Here is a 21,537-nt window from a genome sequence, read left to right on the forward strand (position 1 = left end):
TCATTTTCAGACCGGCTGCGATGGCGGGGCCAACATCCATTTCATCCCCCTTGACTCCCTTGCATACTGCATCGGGCAACCGATTCGCCTCCTGAGTCCCTCGACTCTCGGCTAACATCGCGAAAACGGGAACATTTCAAAACAAGGTACGGAGTACAGGAGCGACCAAAATGAGTCCCCGCATCTGTCAATGTAAATTTTCTCTCCGGACGGGTCACTTTTGCCGACCTGTGGCTAGCATAATGCGCTTGTTTATAGCCCGGGGCAGCTTCAGATAGCCCGCGAGAGGGCCATCCCGTTCCGTGGCCACTTCAGCTCTGTGATGGACTCGGTCGATATGTACCAGGAGATTGCTCCAGGGCCACACACAAGCTCGCCAAGCAGGAGCTGAAAGCATTCCATCGAGCCTTTGAGAACCGGATACAAGGTTGATATTAATAGTCTGCCACTTGAAAGGCCAGACCAACTGCTGAAACGGAGATAATGAAATAGTGGCTGAGGCACTGACGTCGAACTGAAGCGGGTAACAAGACGTTACAGTCACACTGGGTACGGGCATTAATGGTTTTCTGTCAGAGCTCCATCGCAGTCTGTAGGCTAGGTGAAGATTTCGGTGACAGCTAGGCCCAAGTCCTACCCTGTACTAGACGAAGACGAAGACACTAATCTCGTTATAGTGGACGATGCTAGGCTTGTCGTGGATGTTCAAGTAGATGCGGAACTTGATGTAGACGGTGGCTTTTGACTAGACGTAGTTAAAGTGATTGAGCGGAATTGTCTGGGTGCAATCGACAGTATATCAGGGAGATCTTGGCCAGAAGCAAGCGATGGTTTCCCCAGCACTAGCGCAAGTCTTGAAAACTGCATCTTAAACAATCGCTAGAACCACCCGTATGACTACGATGAGCTATGGTGAAGTTGGCAGAGGGGAAGATCATGTACGATGCCTAACTTAACCATCTTTTAACTCCCACCAGAGCCGTTAACCCATCGGACCAATGTATTTCTACAGAGTCTTTTTTTCCCCATGGTATAAGTGCATGGGATTGAAACTGTCTCGGGCGGCTCATTGGCAACGGCAAGTCATTCCTTTTTTGGGACTGGAGCGCTTTAGATGCATGCTGTATACTAGCCTATGTACCTAAGGTTCTCTATTAAGCCATTGGAAGCCTAATAAACCTCCATCTCGTTGAAAACCTCTTCCTGCATTTCAGCATTACAACTTTGTCATATTTCTCCTACTCTTCTGATATCTACCGTAGTGATAAACCATCCCTACAATCGTGCTGCGGTAACCTAATTGTAGACCGTTGCATGTTTCCTTGTGTTTCCGTCACTTAACCTAGAGGTGACTCACTTTTGGACAGTCATGCCCTCAGACAACCTGCGTCATGGCTATGAGGTGACTATGCATACCGGGCTTGAATACCAGAATACTATGGTCACCGACGGCAAAGCAGCCGTCTCGCTACAAGATTTGCCGATCGAGCTTGTTGCTCAAGTCCTTACGCATGTTGCCGACATTGAGACACTAGACAGTCTCATCCGAGCGTGGCCCGCTGCGTATCGCGTATTCGAGTGCAGCGCTGTCGATATCACCGAAGCTGTCTTGTCTTCTGGTTACGCAAGCGGCTACGTATGCGGGCATATCCGAGTCATCTTTCGTATCATTGCCTTGCTGCGATCTGGAACCCTCCCAATCTCCAGCTTAGCGGATTTCCAACGACGGGTTATTATCGATGCTATGAGATCCGTATCTCGCGTGCGTAGTTCGCGTAATGGATTCGCCCCAGACTTGTTGGCTAGGGAGACACCACCGGCAGTAATACGCAGTCTTTTAGCGACATACCGGCAGGTCATGTCCGCCTCTCTCGGCTGTCTCACCTACTATCTTGACAGTTTCAAGACTCTCGAGCCTGAGCATCCCATTGACAAGGGGATCAAAAATCCCAATCCTGCATGGAGCCAGGATATCTCGACTTGGCAATCAAGGCCGCAAGGAAGAAAATTTAACATACGGGACGTCGGCCCCCCATCTTGGACCGAGGAGCAGCGCGTCAACCGGGCTTTCTGGCGTCTGCAGCTTCTCTACGATCTCAAAAGAGCCGCATCAAGAGGCTTATTAGACTGGCCAGACGATAGCAAGGCTGCACTTTGCGACATTGTTGCAGTCAGTCGTCCAATCGGGGAGTATGCGAATTATTGGCTTCGGACCCGCCGCTACGCGTACACAACCTGGGCTGGCTCTTCAGACTTTTACCATGCTTGGGTGCATGATATTCCATATGCGGCACATAAACCATGCCCCCCCGAGTACGAAGAGCTGATATCCGTTGTTGATTATGTTCGAGCCGTTCATGGCCAGGAAGCCTCTGAACGGTTAGTTAAAGGTGAGGTATGCCTAGCAGAGTTACAAGGACCTGTAGAGATATATCGAGAATGGTCGCTAGCCAAGCCTGGCGTAAAGGACTGGAAAACACTTATCGGTCCATCTGTGGGAGCCGAACGCCATTATCGCGGGCCACAAGGGAGGTCGATACTGGATATGGTTGACTTTGACCCTTTGGGGCGCTATGGGTTTGCATTTTGGTCGTGGGAGCGCATGTTTGCGTATGGCCTTGCCACAAGGAGCCATTCTGAATTTGAAGACTACCGGGTCACTTATGCGTGGGAAAGCATCCTCAGCCCTGAGGAAGTTGCGAGGGCGGAGTGGGAAATGGGGAAGATGACATAGAAAACATAGTCCATACGGAGAGAAACTTTACATTAACAAAGCGGACACTCATTTCGGTCGCTACTGTATAGATTTAGACATTGGACAAGCTTCCAGAGCTTTCATTGAAGCCTATAGACAAATATCCGTCCAAATGCCACGTGTAAGACCTATACACTCTTGCGGGGAACCGAGAGACGGAGAGCGAGGTTGAGGTTAGCTTAGCCGACTCTCTGTATCACCAGGGGGTCCTGTTTTACCAACTCTCCCTGCAGATGAGGTGCATCATCACAGCGGAAGCCTGGCGTCTAAAATAAAATGCTTTATCTGACAAGTGAAAATGCACAGTATGTTTGTTACTCATTTGCTCCACTAGACTGCAAGGCGTCCTTCATCCACCGGCAAATTTACACCCGTGATGAATGTAGCCTCATCGCTGGCCAGATATATCGCCGCCTGCGCAATATCATTGGGCTCTGTCATACGCCTCAGTGGCACAGATAACGCAAAACGCTCCCTTTCCTCAGGGGTATCGGCGACGCCACTGAACATCTCGAGGAGTCCTGTTGCGCCTCTTAGAGGACATAGAGAGTTTACGCGGACGCCGCACGGGCCGTACTCGGCCGCTAGGCCTTGTGTAATCTAACATAGGTAGTTGTAGTTAGCTACTATATATTTGGACAGCATTCGGCAAATTATATGGAGGAAAACATACCGTGTTTAAGAATCCTTTGGTGCCTCCGTAGAAGACTTGGCCGGGCCGCACCCTAGTTCCAGCCACGGAAGAAGTGTTCAGGTAAACCCCATACTTCCTCTCGAGAAAATAGGGCATTATTACAGACACGCTTAGGTAGATTGCCTTAACGTTCACGGCAATGATCTTATCAAAGTCCGCTTCCGAAACGTCCACACTGGGCTGCTTCCTGTATGTTGTGCCAGCGTTGTTGACAACGATATCGAGCTTCCCGTAGTTCTCTTTCGCAAATGCCAGACCACTTTCCCACGCACTTCGGCTTGTCACATTGAACTCCAAAAAAGCAGCAGATCCGCCGCCAGGATGTTTTTTATCCATAATATCTCGAACGACTCTCTTGCCTCCCTCAACGGCGATATCTGCGACTATCACATGGGCGCCTTGAGCGACAAATCCATGTGCGATGGCTTCTCCGAACCCAGACCCCGCTCCAGTAATGATCGCGACTTTTCCCTCGAGTCTAGCCATGCTGTGTTGTAGCTTATAGAGAGAGATAAGGATGTTTCAAAAGAACATTGAAAAGACAAAGACGTCAGATTAATGGTATCAATATGACTGCAAGATAAGAATATAAATATTTGACAACTTAGACTCGGAGCAATGTTACTTTTATGTTACTTATCATTCTAGTAACATGCTTAAGAGATCCTTACGGCTTCTTCTGAGGATCGGCGTGTAAATTGAACTTCATAGGCTGAGCACCCCGCAATTCACGGTAAAACAAACCCGGCGGACCTTTGACCTCCGGTCGAAAATGACCCTTTCGGATACTGAGGTCCCGTATCGGTGTATTTGGTAAAAGTGACTAAATTTCCAGGCGGAGGGATAACGAGGCTTATATTGTATTGTCCTCCCGAAACTGCTATTTCTCCCCTGCATTTACTCTTTTTTTTTGCGTAACTTAATCATAAAGGAAGGAAAGTTCGAGGTGATAAGTGGCACCATACTGACCGTGAGCCGCGCCGAATTTACTTGGCTAAAAGAAGTACTGGTTAGTATAAGTGTCCAGATACTGTTTTCTTGGATTCATGACAAACGGTGTCGTTGATGTTCTTGTTCATAAAGGATTAGGCGCCGATATTCTCTACCTCTACCAAGTCCCTTCATCTGAGCTACATTATTGGTGTAATTATCCCCAACCTCCAACTACCAGCCTACGATATATGCTGACCATCATCTGAAGGTATATCAGTATTCATGCCCACCATGTCCGGCAGCATGTCACCGAAAGAGTGAGACTGGCTACCCATGAACCCATACAGAACGTCTTCATTGAAAGACCCATTCCAATTGCCCCAGTCCCAGTCCCAGTCCCCTCCTTCTACATATTCATCAGAAAGAGGCAATGGAAACCCAGGGTTTCCGACATCCGCCTCTTGAGGCAACGATGCATCTGCATCAATTGGTCCCATGTCTGGGCAATCAATTCCATCATCTCCAGGCGAGATGGCAACCCCTTTTGCTTCCATCAATTTTTTGATGATTATAATAGGACGTGAAACTGCTGAATTGGGTATCGAGAGCTCCTCTAAGCATCTGAGGCTCCACGTTAAGAGAGTCGAGTGATCACTATCTCTTCCTCCAACCGCCGCTGCATTTCGCACGTGGATGGTGCAAGCCACGTAGACCCCGTAGCTAATGAGGTAAGGAGCTGATCGTAGACTGTATCTAGCCCTGTATTCTTGGGCAATATTTGTGATATTCCTTGCAGCTACGGTGCATCTCTTCCAAGATGCAGTGGGAGCTGCTGATGGTAGATTCAAGTGACCCTCGGCAAGAAGTGGTCGATGGAGAAGAATTATGACTGCGTTATAGATGATGTGTAATGCGAGTATGTTAGGGACCGCACGACGGCTATTCAGAGAAGCTCCCGATGAAGGATCTAACTGAATAGGGCTGGGAAGATTTGCTTCCCACTTGTTCAGCGCTGCATCTATACCATCCAAGCTCGCCATGGCTCCGGCTGGGGTCGCTCCAACCATATAGAAATTGTCTATGATACGCGAAACGATCTTGAATAATAGGCAAAGCTGTTGGAAACAAGAGACAGAGTGTATAGGACCGTAGGGAATGCTTGGCGTCTGACAAGAGCTGCTGGGAGAATTGGGGTCGACATACGGAGCCCATGGCTCATTCTCCTCCATAATGTCATTCAGTTCGTGGGATACATGGGCATCGCGAGGTCTAATGGCAACTGGACGGCCGAGATACAGACTTTGAAGCTTGTCGCAAATAAATGCGCCCCAGAACACACGCCGGTAGATCTCAACCTCCTCTGCATTCTCTAGCGTAATCTTGTGGTTGAGATGAAGCCCTAGATCGTATACCATGCGCAACGCAGCTCCCGTCAGCAGCCATGATTTAGTCGTCATTCCCTTGGCGTTATAGGTCCCCCCTAAGAGCAAAAGGCCAACTATTGTTGGTAAGCTGGGCGATAGCAATAAGTTTCCATCGGACATCAGCTCATCACACCGTTTAAAGAATCGTCCTCCTGCGGTACTCGGATCCGTCGGGTCGTCCAAGACTTCCAACCGACAAGAAAATTTGCTCGCGCAGGCAAATATAGCGTTGAGGAGAAATTTGGATGAGAATCGACCCCCCTGCGCGATGTCGCGCATCATTGCTGGGCGATATGTCAAGAGAAAAGTGTGATGTTGCCGGTTCCAGTGTAAGTCGAGCAGATGAATCGCAAGATCTATGGGCACCCCATCCAACGAGCTCAAAAGCCGCAGGCGATGTTCCTGTTGCCTCGAAAGAACAGCGTTGGCCAAAAGTCCGTTTCGCACGTATACCAAAGATACCGGATCCTGGTGCTCTTCTGGTTTGATACACGACTGAAGAGCAGAAGAAGGACCGAATACATTTACATTCCCCCCCTCATCAGTCCATAAATAGGGAGATACATCCGGAGCTGTTTCTTCGGGATCGTGAGCAGTTGGTCGACCCGAAATCGACTGGCTAGGAGTGCTGGCCCTTGATCGTTCCTCGCAAAGATCACGCCACGACTTCGGACGCTCACCAGCCGTCTGGGGTGGTTCAATGTTGGTGTCAGATTTCTCTACCTGCCCCGTTTCCTTAATTTGTCGGATTTGTCCTTTCAGGTACTCATTTTCTGCTCGCAAATCGTCCAGCATGGCCCGTGTAGGCCTGTCTTCCAGATTAGCTAGCTGAATGACTTGTATGATTCAACGGCTCAATTAATGACTGTACCTTGCCTTTGGTGCTTGATGTATGTAGACGCATTCTTTCCCGTGCTTGACACAAGATGCACACGATGGTTTCTGTGCGCTGCAACGGACTTTTCGTATGCGACAGAACTCACAGCTACGAGCCAGAATACGGCGCTTACCACCTTGCCTATCAGACATTACTAATACTGAAACAACTTCCTGATGCTCAGAGACATGGGTGTATATTGGGTCGGTGGGAAGATCATTCGAGTATGGGGTAAGAATCTGGGGTATGGGGTTAACAAGCCGACATGTAGACGGATACTTATACTCCGTCAATTCTAATGTGCATTAAGTCCGATAATTTGATCGGAAAATACGGGAATAATACCCCAATTAATACGCCACATGCACCTGCATCCACCGCGAAGTGACAGGCCTGGCGAGACTTAAAACCCAGAAGCCTCTCTTTCTTTTAAGCCTAATACTAGCTCCGGTTGGTAATATTTCCTGAAGATGGGGCTGGCGGTCATAGTAATGTTTACAAGATTTTACAGTACCGTTCTCTCCATATTGTATCACTATATGCAAGCCAATCTCCTTTGAAAAGGCTTGTGATAGTTCAAGTTACCCTATGACTGCCCTATTAATGTTTTTTTTTAGGTCTCTGCGTATTTTGATGAGAGACTATCATGTCGCAATTAAAAGACCTCAACATATGTTGAGGGAGCAAAGAGATGTGCTCATCTCATAACGACGCGGTAGTAATCTATAAGAATGGAACCACAGAATCCATTCAGCGATATTTTAAGACATACTCACTGCATCCCCGAATGGGAACACTATATTACTCTAAACAAATTAATCTCAGAGAGTGTACTTGAAAAACGGACTCTTGTCCCCGTCATCCTTTAGCTCTTCATCCAACTGCTCCCGATCCCCCACTGGGATCGATTCAATCAGACGCTCATCGGCGCGATTAGCCCAGAGCAGCAAGCATAGTTGAGTGATAGCTGTCACAATACCGGCTGAGAAGAATGACGCCAGCACCAAGTAGGCTGTGCGAAACTCTGGAGCTTCCCTGCTCAAAAAGATATTCGACCCAACGACACCGCCAATCATATTGCCCAGTGTGAATTCCAAGGCCATTCCAATAGATCGCTTCCATTGTCCAGCCAAGTTGTTCGAGATCCAGCAGACAATACCGGGAATAGTCGGAAACAACCCGCTTGCTACCAAGAAGTTTGCAAAATAAATGACTCCTGGCTTCTCCCTTGGCGAGATAACGAGGCAGATGATTAGACCGGAAAGGCCAACTAAATATGGTATCACGATGGATTGAAAGCGTTTCTGAATCTTGTCGGCGACAATGGCGTTCAAAACACACATGATACAGGCAAATGCGTAAATTGGAATGGTGAGAAGTTGAGCGTTGGCGGCCGTATATCCAAGGAGATTTATAGTTGTCGGTAAACTGTAAGAGAGAGAATACGTTCCAGTAGAAATGGTGAAGAACATGATCTTGATGAAATAAGTCAGAAGTGGGAGCGTTGGATATGTTTTGAAGGGACACTTACACATCCCAGATAAACCTTGATGTCTCCAAAGGCTTGCTTCAAATACTTCATTTTGAACTCGGGCTCTTTATATCCAGTCTCGTGTCCATCAAATTGCAATCGTAGCTTAATGAATCTTTTTTCTTCATCCGTAAGCCATTTGACATCGTCTGGAGTATCGCATATGAAAGGAATCGACGCTAGAGCTATAATAATGGACAGCAGGCCTTCCAGGATGAAGATCCATCTCCATCCACTATAACCTCGAATACCTAAAGCTTTGCGTTAGAAGTCTTGGCCATTTATCTCCGCTCGGTATTCTTACCATGCATAAAACCGATTCCATACGCCAAGAGGCCAGAAAAAGATCCTGCTAAACTTGCCGCCGTATAAAACAGAGCCACTCTAAAATGTTGCTCGTACCGAAGATACCATGTTGTGCAAAGGTAGGTGACTCCAGGAAATAGGCCAGCTTCTGCTACGCCGAGAAAAAAACGACCAGCCAAAAGACCAGAGTAACTTTGAGTCCAGCCCATACACATCAATCTAAGTATAGTCAGAGTGATAATTCTTATTCTTAAATAGCCTCTGAGCCGCAATGTTTGTATATGCCTGGAGGAACACTCACGCAACTCCCCAAATGGCCATAATTCCAGGCAGCCAGATGGAGGGCTTTGTAAACTTTAGGCCAAGATTACTTGGAACCTCGAATAGGCCATAGGGGAAGAAGAAAATGGTCAAGCACCTGTACATATTAGTATCCGTTCATTTAATGAGTCGTAAACCACTTACCAGTTGAATTGGCTGGGAGACAAATGGAGGTCAGCTTCAAGACCTTGGAGTCTTGCATTGCCTATGTTGGATCGATCCATGAAAGAAATAAGGTAAAACACGGTCAAAACGGGCAATAATCTCCAATCAATCTTTCGCAGCAGTTCTTTCTGGCGTTTGGTATCAAACTTAGTTAGAAGATGTTCGTATTCATCTCGTTCGTTGGCGAAAGAGATAGTCTCTACATCGTCTCGCTGCTCTTCGATTGGCTTCTCTCCAAAATCCATTGTGGGCTAAAGTCGATGGAGAACAAGGTTATCGGATGTTGATAACTAGAAAAAACGCATTTGCCTATTCAGTTACCTACACGATGGGATATTGAGTCAATAAATATGCCAGAAATAGTAGCGGAAAGGTTTCAGGTGGCGTCGCGGACAATCTGAGTCCGCATGGAGCAAGATGCCCCGTTTCCTGTTTGCGGGGACCCCAAGATCGCGGGGACACCGAGATCGCGGAGATGTAAAAGAACAATTACTATTCTATAATTTCTCACCGTATCCCATTTTTGCCTCTGCTGCCTCAGAATATGGCCTCGGAAGAGAACCAATTACCATTAGGTTTCAGTGATTCTATTACCTCCTTGGGCGTGTGGAGAGCGGCCCTTCACCGACCGAAATGCTATGACCGACCGGATATTAGAGACACATATATAACAGGTCAAGCCTCTAGTATTTAATTAGTTCTAGTTACCTACCCCAACTACTTATCAGTTCACGACATAGACGTCTGACACCATGTCGTCTCTTTTCGCCAGGATCGTTCAGCCCGCTTTCACACAAGCAGTGAAAGCAATCAACTCGGATCCTGAGATAGCCATCTCAGCAAATTACTTGAATCTTCATTTTGCACTAAAGTCTAACGACTCTACTTTGATACATGTCGTGTCACAGACAGGAAAATTTGCTCTCTCGTTGGGTCTGGAAACCTCGACGGAAGCGTTTATACTGAATGCCCCTGAAGAGTCATGGCGCAAATTTTTCGATAAACAACTTCGACCGCCATTTCAAAGCTTCTGGGGAATGCTTCGTGTCATTGGTCCTGATAAAGGCGTCCTTATCAGTGGGGATAACGAAGCATTCGCCAAATTCTGTCGGGTCTGGCGGCTTGTCCTGGATCACTTACGGGATGCTGTTCATGGACGTGCAAAGGTAATTGCCTCTGCAGCCTCGTATGAAGAGGGAACTGAAGACGATGACATTATCGGTCGCTATATCTGGGTCGACACTCCATATGGAAAGGCCAAGATCTTCTGCGAAACGGCTGGCAGCGGCCCCCAACACATTTTATTTCTGCATACCGCTGGGGCCGACGCGCGCCAATTCCATACTATTATGAACAACAAAATAGCACAGGAAAGATGCTCCATGTATGCGTTTGATCTCCCCGGCCATGGGCGGTCTTATCCCGGAGCAACCCAGTTTCCAGGAAGTTATAGACTAGATGAGGATTCTTATATTGATATAATTGGGAAAGTTATCCGGAAGCTCAATCTTGATCGACCCATTGTCTGTGGCGCAAGTATGGCAGGCCATATTTGCCTCGCTGTTGCTATGCGAGCCGATGAAATAGGTGTCGGCGGTGTAATCCCATGCGAGGCTTCTGATCATGTCTCTGCTTTGGTAGATCATTACGCCGTCGGCACTCTTCAAAACGAGTCTATTTTAAATCCTGAGCGTGTCTGTGGACTTATATCCCCTACGGCACCAGCGATTTACCGTCAGTTAACATGGTGGATTTATTCTTCACAAGCAACCGGCATCTTTCCTGGAGACTTGAAGTTTTATTTCAACGGTTGGGATGGAAGGGATCGAGCTCGTCTTATTGACACGAAGAAATGTCCCGTGTACATGCTTACAGGCGAATACGATTACAGTTGCACAGTGGCGGCAAGCAGAGCCACTGCAGAAAAGATTCCAGGAGCTGTCTTTGAAGAGATGAAGGGATTAGGTCACTTTCCAATGACTGAGCAGCCTGCAGTCTTTTTGCCGTATTTTTTACGCGCCTTAGATTTCATTCAGCAGTCAAATGTTGTTCCGAGTTAAAGACGTTACGGTGGACTCTCAATAGAATGAGCTCAATTCATCTAGTAATAACAACGCTACATCTGTAGAAATTGAAGCAAACATTTATTTGGTTACCCAGTAATCTCGCTATTTGCTATGAATTGTATGGAAGTGCCCTGCGTCAGCAGTTGTCAACTGTATTGGTATTTCCATCTTGGACGGCTGCGGATCCAAAACTGCCGAAGCTGTAATCGGTGATTCAAGGGCGCCAATTCCTCGCACTAAATATCGCTGAGAAGATAAAACTGTTGAATTGAGAGGTATTACATGGATGTGTTATCTTGCTCTTCGAAGCGGCGGATTACCGAGCCTGCCCGTTGACGCGGTTTGTTGGTATGGTATCTCAACGACGGAACATGTCTTCCCGTGCCATAGGATGCGGGCCTATTCCTAAATTTGAGTAGGTGATTTTATACTTCGTTCGTAGAATCAACGCCTTGGTTATTTAATTATTTGAACCCATTACCTTTTCTTCCTATTTTGTGAACCACTCAAGAAACCGCATCATAACCATAGCGATGAGCTATGAAGCAGGTATACTTAACTAAGGTATTCGGCGTCGATTTCTGTTAATTTCCTATTAGGCAGGTGCAAACACAACATCCAAGCGGGGATCTACCCCAGCAATTTCCTTTGTGTCTGGGTCATTTGCTGGCGGCGTAGAGTGTCTCGTTACAGTTAGTTGATCGGTAGACGGATGTCGAGACGGACGATTGACAGCGGCATAGTATCCATTTGAGTTTGCAAAGACAAGCATGCAACTGCAAAACACTCGTATCTCAAGCAGCCCTTTAGTTGTTCTAAGGCAATTGATTCGCACGCAAGGAGTCACTGCATTGTACACAGGATGCAGTTCACTGGTGTTGGGTACCATGTTGAAGTGTGGAGTGCGCTTTTTCTTCTTCGAGAACATAAAGCTACAGCTCACAAACGTGGTGCCCAGTGATTCGGTTCTCATGCATAACGTTTTGGCCGGCATGGGAGCTGGTGCTGCCGAGAGCTTGCTAGCCGTTACGCCGAGCGAGCGCATTAAGACAGTGTTGATTGACGATGCAAAAACGGGCAAGAAGCAATTGAGGGGCGGTCTACATGCGGTGCAAGTAATATTTCGTCTGCAAGGGATCAGAGGACTGTTTAATGGTCTGTTACCAACAACTCTAAAACAGTCGATGACCTCGGCTGCGCGAATGGGTAGCTACAGCACACTCAAGCACATAGGCCAAAAGTATGGCATGGAGAACAACTCGTTGACGGCTTTTGCCATGGGTGCAGCTGCTGGTACGTTTACGGTTTATGCAACTCAACCATTTGACTCCATTAAGACGCGGTCACAAGCACTGAAAAGCTCGGGGACGATCGCCGCTGCTCGGAGTATCATCAGTGACTATGGATTCAGGGGACTGTGGCGCGGTAGTACAATGAGACTTGGACGCCTTCTTCTGAGCGGTGGAATAGTATTTACTGTATATGAAAATACTCGCGAAATGATAGAGGCTGTTCTACATGAACAGCGTAAGACTCTATAGAACATTGTTATCAAGCGATAGTCTTAATTCTCAGAGATTCATGCTGGCTTACACCCCACGCAGCTACAGGGTTGATGGCTTGTCATTGTCACTATTACAGCTTGGGTGGAGGGGTAAGGGCGGCTCGACGGAGAGCTAGAAGTAATCACTGCACGGCTGCAAGGAGGATGAGTGTCAGCGTTGTGAGTATGTTAGTGGAGTGGTATAAAGCCGGTATTATAACTCCATGATTCAGCAAATGTGCAACATAAATCTCATCGATATAATTTTTGGGGGGGCTCATATTACTACTCAATAAAGATATAGCCTCAACAGTACATGAATGAAGGAATGAATAGAGGGGTAAAGTTACATCTTCCGTCTGATAAGGAAAAGACCGAAGGCTTCAATCTAGGCCAGCTCAAATTCTCTAGGTTTAATGGCTCACAACTTCGAGGGACCTATTCGGTGAATCAATACCCACGGGATGGTGCGTATGGATCTGAAGGCTACAGCATCTCCCCGCAAATCTTCAGTTTGTGAGATTTCCTCCATTTTGACTTAAACAACGAGGGGTTGTGCTTTGATACCCCGCGGTGGGGCCCATATTTGCTCAAGGGAGAGTCTTGTTTTTCTTACGTCGAGTCGATTCTTAATGTTTACTTTCTCAAGCTGCGCTCTCTCGATTGGCAATGACGGAATACCTTGCTCCGAAGCTAGTCACCATTTTTTTATGCGGGAATTCGACTACATCTGTGGGGAACAACAAGGCAATATCCGCTTTTTGTCGATGCTCTCGGAGACTCATGGCCCGATGGTAAAGCTTGGGCACATGGAATCCAGGACAGGCTGCTCTCATGAATAGAGATCAGCCTCCCGGTGTGATATAAACTAGGAAGTAAAGCTTGGTCTGTGAAATGATTCAAGTCCATCTTAAAACCTCTTAAAGAAGACCTGCACCAGATGCATTCTTCACCGCCGCTCTCTACATCATCACAAGATCCCCGCATATCTTCATCTTCACTATCACCATTACGCTGTCGCATTCAGCCGTCAACTTGACCATTGAATCATCGAATCATCCATATACCAATGGGTCTACTGTTGAAGGAAGTCGACGTCCTTGTTGTGGGCGGCGGCAATGCTGGGTTCAGCGCTGCCATCTCGGCAGCAGAGTCCGGGGCTAAACGTGTGATGCTTATCGACGCATGCCCCGAGCATTGGGCCGGAGGAAACTCATACTTCACAGCCGGCGCATTTAGAACCGTTTACTATGGTCTGGATGACCTGCTTCCAATTGTGAACAATGTGGACAAAGTCATGGCAAAGAAAATTGACATGAAAGCCTACACCGCCGACGATTTCACGCAGGATATTCATCGTATCTGCAGCGGTCGGTCTGATCCCGAGCTGTCCCAAATCCTTGTGCACGAGTCAAACGCTGCAGTCAAGTGGCTTGCTAAACATGGTGTGCGGTTTCAACTTCCTTTCAACCGACAGGCTTATGAAGTTGACGGCCGGTTCAAATTCTGGGGCGGTCTATCACTGAAGACACAAGATGGAGGCAAAGGCTTGATTGAAGATCTCCGACGAGCCGCGAATACACTTGGAATACACGTTGTCTTTTCCACGGCTGCTAAACGTTTGGTAGTTGACGCACGAACTGGTTCTGTCCGGTCTGTTTTCGTGCAGACTGCTGATGGTATCGAGCAGGAGATCCGAGCTACTGCAGTCATTTTGGCAGCAGGCGGATTTGAGGCCAATTCTCGGATGAGGGCCCAGTATCTTGGCCCCAACTGGGACCTGGCAAAAGTGCGCGGGACGCCGTACAATACAGGCACATGTCTAGAAATGGCCATCCGAGACGCGTCTGCTAAGCAAGCAGGCAACTGGTCTGGCTGCCACTCTGTCGCTTGGGACGACAATGCCCCTCCACATGAAGGTGATAGACTCATCTCAAACGAGTTTACCAAATCAGGTTATCCTCTGGGCTTAATGCTTAATACTGAAGGAGATCGTTTTGTGGATGAGGGTATCGACCTAAGGAATTACACATACGCGATATTCGGCAAGGCTATCCTTGCTCAACCAGGTCATACAGCGTTTCAAGTTTGGGATTCCCAAATGATACCCTGGCTTCGAGATGAGGAGTATCGAGAGGGCCGCGTGGAAAGGATCATGGCCTCGTCACTGTCAGAGCTAGCCCAAAAGTGTGCGAAGCATGGATTGACAAACCCAGGCAAATTTGTGGAAACAATCACGGAATATAATGATGCCGCAGTTGCTTTTCAAAGAGAGAACCCTTCTAAAAAGTGGGATCCGGCTGTGAAAGACGGGCTCTCTACCCAATCCAAGACCAAACGTCTTTCCTTGGCCAAGTCTAATTGGGCTGTCCCTCTCATCAAAGGCCCATTTATGGCTGTCAAAGTAACATGCGGTGTTACTTTCACTTTTGGAGGCCTTGCCGTGGATCCCAAGACTGCAGGAGTGATTTCGTCGACATCGAACTCCGTGATCCCGGGACTCTACTGTGCGGGCGAGATGCTGGGTGGTTTGTTTTATGGTAATTATCCTGGGGGTTCCGGTCTTACTTCTGGAAGTGTGTTTGGCAGAAGAGCTGGTAAAGCCGCTGCAGCTGCATCCAAAGCATGGAATGAAGATATCCAACTACTGTCGAGACTGTAGAGAACCGTAGAGGATTGGAGATACAGTGCTTTGCGTCAGTGATTATCGAAGGGATAAAAGAGCTTAGAATATTTGGCTGAGTTCTCTCTCTCTAGAAATCGCTAGAGGTTACCAATCTTGAGAAAGGTATGCTGCGACGCAACGGTCAATACCTCGTAATAATTGCCGTAGGTGTCATATCACAACATCGGAAAATAAATACTCAAATCATATAAGAATGAAAACTTCGACATTAATTTGCCGCTTTAGTTACAAGTGCACCCTTTCAAGTCAAGTCTTAAGCGCCAAGTCGCAAATATAATGTTTTGATATTGCGAATACTGCATTGATATGCAACTCAAGCTCGCAAATGGCCATTAATTACACGGTGAACAATTGCGACATGTCTCATGAATAGAAGCAGTACGCTTATAGAGGGCTGAAAAATATAATATAAGACATAGGTGCTATCAAGGGCTTGACTGCCGTAGAGTCATTGTGTGGTAATCTCATACCTCCATACATCCCATCCTCCTATAGAGCGTCGAGATGCTAAAAACGGTGCTCATTGGAGTTTAGCCAATCTCCATCGTGAGACAATATAACTTCCACATTAATATAATTCTTTAGCTCCCGGACGCGTTGTATATGTATGATCGCTTCGTTTTTGTCAATGTGAGCGCACTTGAAACCTCCAGTGTCATCGTCCCAGTAGTCAGCTATTTGTTTCGTGCCATCAAGTAATCTCCGATCATGGGCTGTGTCACCCGCTAAATAGACCCAGCGATCAAACTCAATCCTGAGAAGTGCATTGATATGCCCTGGGCAGTGGCCAGGAGCAAGAACGATGAGCAGAGAGCCGTCATGAAAGTAATCATATGTTTTGGGAAACGGTCCAAAGGCGACCCATGAACTACTATCGGCCGATGGTAGGTTCAATATGCGACCCTTGGTGATCAGGTTAGAATCGTAATGAGAATTCGGGTTCTCGGGATATGCCCCCGGGCCTTTGATAAGATCACTTGCTCCAGGCCCAAGAACAAAGGATGTCTGGGATCCCATCCTGGATGGATCTCCAACATGATCGTAGTGTAAATGCGAGAAGATGACAGAGTCCACATCGGATTGAGGATCTATTTGCATTTTCCCAAGACTATCATAAATGTCCTCTGGAACCTCGGCCTTGACAGTTGTCTGCATACGACGGAAAACAGCTGGAGTGTAGCTTTCAACGTCTTTCCGGAGTCCCATATCGAATAGGACTTTTTTCTTCAAATTATGGTTTTCTATCAACCAAGCCATGCAAGGAACGCGGCGGACTTCATCGGTATTCGCTCCTTGTACAAAAAACCGCATTGGAAGATGCAGAAATCCACCCTCAAGTCTGTGCAGACTTACAACAGACGGCGCAACTAGCTGATCGTGACTATCTGCCGTCGCCATGTTTGCTTCTAAATCGAAAATTGCACAGCGCTCTGTGAAGCTCGAATATGCCGTTGTTTAACGCAATGGGAGATATTTTACCGCTTATACAGCGAGCTCATAGCTGAGTAGAGCTTGGAAGTGGTCTCGGAGCGAGACTGTTCGAAGCGGGGTCAAGCTGTCGGCATTGGGTTGGCTGGTAGTTCTTTATATCGCCATACACTAACGGAGACTCACATTCCGAGCGCAAACAATACTTCATTTCTCCGGACTGCAAATTCCGTCTAAATATCCTGCTTCACTTTCTGCTCGTTTATTAAAATGCTTTACCCCACAGAGTACTATTACGCTGAGGTATCTTACATATTTTAACCACCCAGACGCACTCAACACGCTGGCATTCCACACAGGACTCATTAGTTAATCATCACCACCAATTATGGCTTTCACGTCGGGATCAAACGTACTGTTGAAAAACATCCCATATCAAGTGAGAATTAATCTGCTGAGATTGGCTTTCATTTAATATGGTTGTTAACCAAAAATACGTAACAGTTCAAGGATGTGTCCCTACTTGATAACAGAGCCTACATTGAAGGTAAATGGTTGCCGGCCGAGTCCGGAGCTACTTTTCCAGTCTTTGGTCAGTTCACGTACCCATCTGTAACTCTTCGAAGCTAAAATAATCTCGGCACATAAATAGATCCTGAAGACAACGTGGTCATCTTTCGCGTTGCCAATCTTACCGGTGTGGAGGTTCATAAAGCTATTGATGCGGCGCAAACTGCCTTTCTCACCTATAAAGAGTTTAGTCATCGGAAGCGAAGGCAACTTTTACATCAATGGATTACCGTTGTAAAGGAAAACCGAGACGATTTGGCTGCCATCTGCACACTCGAATTGGGCAAACCGATCACCGAGTCATACGTCACTGTTGACTATGGCCTGAGCTTCTTGGAGTGGTTTGAGGGGGAGATTGAAGAATTTTTACAACTCGAGAGCCCCAGGGAGTGGTGGCTGCCATTACGCCTTGGAATTCCCCTATAGCCATGATCCTACGCAAGGTTGGGGCCGCCATTGCGGCTGGTTGTACTGTCGTGCTCAAGCCAGCTCCGGAGACCCCAATGTGTGCCATTGCTATTGCAAAGCTCTTCGAACGCGTTGGTTATCCAGCTGGTACTCTCAATATTGTCACGGGGGATGCCGCTTCCTCACCCTCCATAGGTAATGAATTGTGTCGTAATAAGCTGGTTCGTCACCTAAGCTTCACAGGCTCTACTGCCGTGGGAAAATTTCTCAACGGAGAATGTGGGAAATCGTTGAAGAAAACCAGCATGGAGCTTGGAGGCAACGCACCATTCATCGTGTTTGAAGACGCCGACATCCAGAAAGCGGTTGACGGTTAGTACCAAGCAAACGCAGACACTCGTTTATAACACTCTGACTAACCAGTTGGCAGGTCTGATTTCATCCAAGTTCAGATCTTCGGGACAGACGTGCGTATGCGTGAACCGCGTCTTTGTGCACCGCTCCATCATGAGCGAATTCGCAGAAAAGCTAAACGCGACGCAGCAGAAGACCTTTGTTTATGGTTCGGTCTGGGATCCGAAGGTGAATTTTGGGCCACTGTATTCGTCCAGAGGACTTGAAAAGGTCCAGAAGCATTTGGAAGATGCGCTCGCAAATGGAGCGACGGTCTTTGACAAAACTTCCAATACGGAAAACCAAGGGCCAAATTTTTTCCCTCCAACAATTCTACTAGACTGTAACGCAGAGACGATGCGATTCGGTAGCGAGGAGACATTTGGCCCATTGGCTCCATTGGTTCCGTTTGACAGCGAAGAAGAAGTCTTGAGACTGGCAAACACGTACGAAAGCGGGCTGGCCTCATACTTTTACACTGAGAATATATCGAGACTTTGGCGTGTAGCTGAGGCTCTGGACACAGGCATGGTCGGAGTACGCGTGGGGCTTGTCAGTGCCTGCGAACAACCATTTGGAGGCGTCAAGGAGAGCGGCATTGGCCGAGAAGGATCCAAATTTGGCGTTGAAGATTACACTAACGTGAAGAGCATCACAGTAGGAATATGACGTGGTAGCCACAATGAAGAAAGCAAACACGTCACCAACTTGTATATATTATGTACCATGGCCGCATAGGGCTTCATGTAATATTATGCAATAGAAAAACTTGGTGAGGCTGTTAGCTGGATCTAGCGTCACCTTGACTGTATCACCACTATGCTTCTCTTCGCAAGTTGCTAGCCAATATTGTAAAGATTCAACCATCCTTTGCTTATCGAATGTCATATACACCTCATGATGCAGCAAAAGAACTAGGCATGGTGACCGACGACGTCCATGGCACGAGCTCGTCATAAGCATGAAGTTAGGTGATCAGCGATCGAACAAAATCACCGAGGCTATGTGCTAATCCTTCAGTTTAAGCCTTGATGCTAGGCAGTCTTCCTCCGGTTGAATAAAATGCAATCCTTCCGATTGGGGCGGTGTACCAATTATACTAGAGGGCGTGTTCATCTTGGCCCACGTAACAAGCGGCATAAGGCTTCAATCCCATCAACTGGAGTTTGACATCAATTACAGCGGCACATCGGGCTATATCAAGTTAGCCCAGGTTCATCAAAGGATCGCCCCACCCCATGGGATGGCTTCAAATCAATACTTGGATGTTTGTAGCCTTAGCGCGTCATACGTCTAAATTAAGCACAAGGAGATTTGGGGATGATGCAGCGCCATGAGAGTCTGGTATTGTGAGGTATTGATGCGTCGCGCATACATCGTGTAAATATGATACTTATTTGTATATATATAGGGTCCTTTTCTCCTGAGTTCTATACTGGTAGCTAATAAGACATTAACACTTACATCTTTGCCTTAGATCTTCAATATGCATTTCACTTGCAGTATTGTCATCTTTCTTCACGCGTTTTGGCTAACGCCAATATTTGCGGACACCTTGGGACCAAGCTATCCAATGCCAATTGATCTTACTAGTCGTCATAGTCTCGTTGCCGCTAGCTTCACAAACCTCACCTCAACTCTGGACACGTACCTCAAGGATGGCAAATGGAAAACGCTTCCCAAGCCATTGTCAAGCATAACCAACCTTACCTTCTCACTCGGATTATTCTCGCTTCACGATCCTGCAGCCACGAAATTACAGTACCATTATACAGCTCCGGAAATTGCAAGCGCCCCCAATGGTACCCACAAAGTTGATGCGAATACCATCTACCGCGTTGCAAGCGTCACCAAGGTCCTCACAGTTCTTACAGGCTTACTTGAGCTGAATGATAGTGACTGGAATCGCCCTCTTACAGAGATTCTATCTCCTCTTAAGGAGTTTTCCAAGAAAAAGAATGGGGATAAAGATCCTGTATACACTGCGGAATGGGATAAGGTCACTCCAAATGCTCTTGCAGCTCAGATTGCGGGCGTCCCGCGAGATGGATTCCCGGACACAAGTGATCTCGCATTTCAAGCATTCATTCAGTCATTAGCCGGAGTGCCTCTGAACCCAGATCCGGTGAAGTTGGGTCTCCCACCAATCAGTCGGAATAACACGTTTGTATATTCACCGTGTTTGTTCTCAAATGCATCAAGTTGTCCACCTGTTCCATACATAGAGAGCAGCGAGGCAAGAGCACCAAGCTTTTTACCCTACACAACGCCTGGATATGCCAATAATGGATTCTCTCTTCTGGGCCTCGCCATTGAGAATATTACTGGAAAGAGTTTTGAGAAAATGTTCGATGAAGACATTTTTGAGCCTCTCGATATGGCATCCTCCAGCGCCGTCACTCCTCCCAAGTCCGAGTGGCATCGATCTGTGATTCCCGGCGACATCAGTAACTTTGACGTTGAATCTGGGGTTTATATCACTTCAGGTGCCGTTCTGTCAACTATCAATGATATGGCGAAATTCGGCGTTGGTATTCTAAATTCCACTCTATTACCATCTGACCAGACTCGTCGGTGGCTGAAACCCTTCTCACATACCGCCGATCTGAGGCAATCTGTTGGCCGCCCATGGGAAATTCACCGCTATACTCATCCATCAGGAGTTATCACAGACCTCTACACAAAATCCGGGGACTCTGGTGATTACAGTGCCTACTTCGTCCTCCTGCCAGACTATGATGCGGGCTTCACTATCCTTTCCTCTAGCTCACAAATCACGCGATTCTTAACCCTGTCTGCACTTATGGATATTATAATTAACTCGTTGATCCCATCTCTTGCAGCGCAGGCGGCCGCCGAGGCCGAGCATCGATTTGCAGGTTTCTACTACTCTGAGGACTGCAGCTTGAACTCCTCCCTTACTCTGACTGTCAACCAAAGCACAACTGCAGCGCCTGGTCTTGTGATCTCATCTTGGATTAGTAATGGAACAGATGTTCTCGAATCACTTACTCCCACCACAGGTCCAGGTCCTTGGCGACTCCTACCTTCCATTTCAGACTCTGCACACGGAAAGGTGGCCTTCCGATTTGTTACCGATCTCGATGCGCCCAAGATCAGCCCAGCAACAGAGAACAAACTCTTCACAGATTTTCCTTTGGCAGATTGGGTGGGTGTTGATTCTACTGCATATGGCGGAATAGCAACGACTCTGTTTATTTTCGATGTGGCGAAAGATGGCACTGTGAATGCAGTGAGTCCGTCTGCCCTTCGAGTGAAATTGACGAAGGAGCGTAAGTAGCGTCAAGTGCATACATATTCTCGAGGTTACACATTATTGTTTAATGTCATCCACAGAGCTGATAGGGGAAGAGGTTTATTCGTCACGTTTTATCACATATAGAAGCAGTTACACACGAAATATCATTGCAGTATTA

The 21,537-nt window shown here is 47.2% G+C and overlaps 11 protein-coding genes across 11 annotated transcripts; 7 read left to right on the top strand and 4 right to left on the bottom strand.

The window, feature by feature from the left end:
• Nucleotides 1-1,369: 1,369 nt before the first annotated feature.
• On the top strand, nucleotides 1,370-2,734 carry T069G_07652 (uncharacterized protein; the record flags this gene model as incomplete). The annotated part of the gene is made up of 1 exon (XM_056174862.1): nucleotides 1,370-2,734. One exon carries the CDS (start codon nucleotides 1,370-1,372, stop codon nucleotides 2,732-2,734), a length of 1,365 nt encoding a protein of 454 aa, XP_056028441.1.
• Nucleotides 2,735-3,085: 351 nt separating this feature from the next.
• T069G_07653 (enoyl-(Acyl carrier protein) reductase domain-containing protein) lies at nucleotides 3,086-3,935 on the bottom strand (the record flags this gene model as incomplete). The annotated part of the gene is made up of 2 exons (XM_056174863.1): nucleotides 3,086-3,355; nucleotides 3,429-3,935. 2 exons carry the CDS (start codon nucleotides 3,933-3,935, stop codon nucleotides 3,086-3,088), a joined length of 777 nt encoding a protein of 258 aa, XP_056028442.1.
• Nucleotides 3,936-4,621: 686 nt separating this feature from the next.
• T069G_07654 (fungal specific transcription factor domain-containing protein) lies at nucleotides 4,622-6,835 on the bottom strand (the record flags this gene model as incomplete). Its single annotated transcript, XM_056174864.1, has 2 exons — nucleotides 4,622-6,614; nucleotides 6,678-6,835. 2 exons carry the CDS (start codon nucleotides 6,833-6,835, stop codon nucleotides 4,622-4,624), a joined length of 2,151 nt encoding a protein of 716 aa, XP_056028443.1.
• A 669-nt stretch (nucleotides 6,836-7,504) lies between these two features.
• T069G_07655 (major facilitator superfamily domain-containing protein) lies at nucleotides 7,505-9,251 on the bottom strand (the record flags this gene model as incomplete). The annotated part of the gene is made up of 5 exons (XM_056174865.1): nucleotides 7,505-8,158; nucleotides 8,215-8,465; nucleotides 8,519-8,739; nucleotides 8,822-8,938; nucleotides 8,986-9,251. The coding sequence occupies 5 exons, from the start codon at nucleotides 9,249-9,251 to the stop codon at nucleotides 7,505-7,507; spliced, it is 1,509 nt and encodes a 502-aa protein (XP_056028444.1).
• A 507-nt stretch (nucleotides 9,252-9,758) lies between these two features.
• On the top strand, nucleotides 9,759-11,066 carry T069G_07656 (alpha/beta hydrolase family domain-containing protein; the record flags this gene model as incomplete). The annotated part of the gene is made up of 1 exon (XM_056174866.1): nucleotides 9,759-11,066. One exon carries the CDS (start codon nucleotides 9,759-9,761, stop codon nucleotides 11,064-11,066), a length of 1,308 nt encoding a protein of 435 aa, XP_056028445.1.
• A 539-nt stretch (nucleotides 11,067-11,605) lies between these two features.
• Nucleotides 11,606-12,613, top strand: T069G_07657 (mitochondrial carrier protein domain-containing protein; the record flags this gene model as incomplete). The annotated part of the gene is made up of 3 exons (XM_056174867.1): nucleotides 11,606-11,621; nucleotides 11,676-11,764; nucleotides 11,816-12,613. 3 exons carry the CDS (start codon nucleotides 11,606-11,608, stop codon nucleotides 12,611-12,613), a joined length of 903 nt encoding a protein of 300 aa, XP_056028446.1.
• A 1,071-nt stretch (nucleotides 12,614-13,684) lies between these two features.
• T069G_07658 (FAD binding domain-containing protein) lies at nucleotides 13,685-15,277 on the top strand (the record flags this gene model as incomplete). Its single annotated transcript, XM_056174868.1, has 2 exons — nucleotides 13,685-13,781; nucleotides 13,842-15,277. 2 exons carry the CDS (start codon nucleotides 13,685-13,687, stop codon nucleotides 15,275-15,277), a joined length of 1,533 nt encoding a protein of 510 aa, XP_056028447.1.
• A 531-nt stretch (nucleotides 15,278-15,808) lies between these two features.
• Nucleotides 15,809-16,507, bottom strand: T069G_07659 (metallo-beta-lactamase superfamily domain-containing protein; the record flags this gene model as incomplete). The annotated part of the gene is made up of 1 exon (XM_056174869.1): nucleotides 15,809-16,507. The coding sequence occupies one exon, from the start codon at nucleotides 16,505-16,507 to the stop codon at nucleotides 15,809-15,811; it is 699 nt and encodes a 232-aa protein (XP_056028448.1).
• A 610-nt stretch (nucleotides 16,508-17,117) lies between these two features.
• On the top strand, nucleotides 17,118-17,725 carry T069G_07660 (aldehyde dehydrogenase family domain-containing protein; the record flags this gene model as incomplete). Its single annotated transcript, XM_056174870.1, has 3 exons — nucleotides 17,118-17,168; nucleotides 17,234-17,321; nucleotides 17,382-17,725. 3 exons carry the CDS (start codon nucleotides 17,118-17,120, stop codon nucleotides 17,723-17,725), a joined length of 483 nt encoding a protein of 160 aa, XP_056028449.1.
• Nucleotides 17,726-18,012: 287 nt separating this feature from the next.
• Nucleotides 18,013-18,769, top strand: T069G_07661 (aldehyde dehydrogenase family domain-containing protein; the record flags this gene model as incomplete). The annotated part of the gene is made up of 2 exons (XM_056174871.1): nucleotides 18,013-18,079; nucleotides 18,138-18,769. The coding sequence occupies 2 exons, from the start codon at nucleotides 18,013-18,015 to the stop codon at nucleotides 18,767-18,769; spliced, it is 699 nt and encodes a 232-aa protein (XP_056028450.1).
• Nucleotides 18,770-19,586: 817 nt separating this feature from the next.
• Nucleotides 19,587-21,401, top strand: T069G_07662 (beta-lactamase domain-containing protein; the record flags this gene model as incomplete). Its single annotated transcript, XM_056174872.1, has 3 exons — nucleotides 19,587-20,163; nucleotides 20,221-20,547; nucleotides 20,587-21,401. 3 exons carry the CDS (start codon nucleotides 19,587-19,589, stop codon nucleotides 21,399-21,401), a joined length of 1,719 nt encoding a protein of 572 aa, XP_056028451.1.
• Nucleotides 21,402-21,537: the final 136 nt, after the last annotated feature.

This window comes from Trichoderma breve, chromosome 4, assembly GCF_028502605.1.
Source record: "Trichoderma breve strain T069 chromosome 4, whole genome shotgun sequence".
NCBI lineage: Eukaryota > Fungi > Ascomycota > Sordariomycetes > Hypocreales > Hypocreaceae > Trichoderma > Trichoderma breve.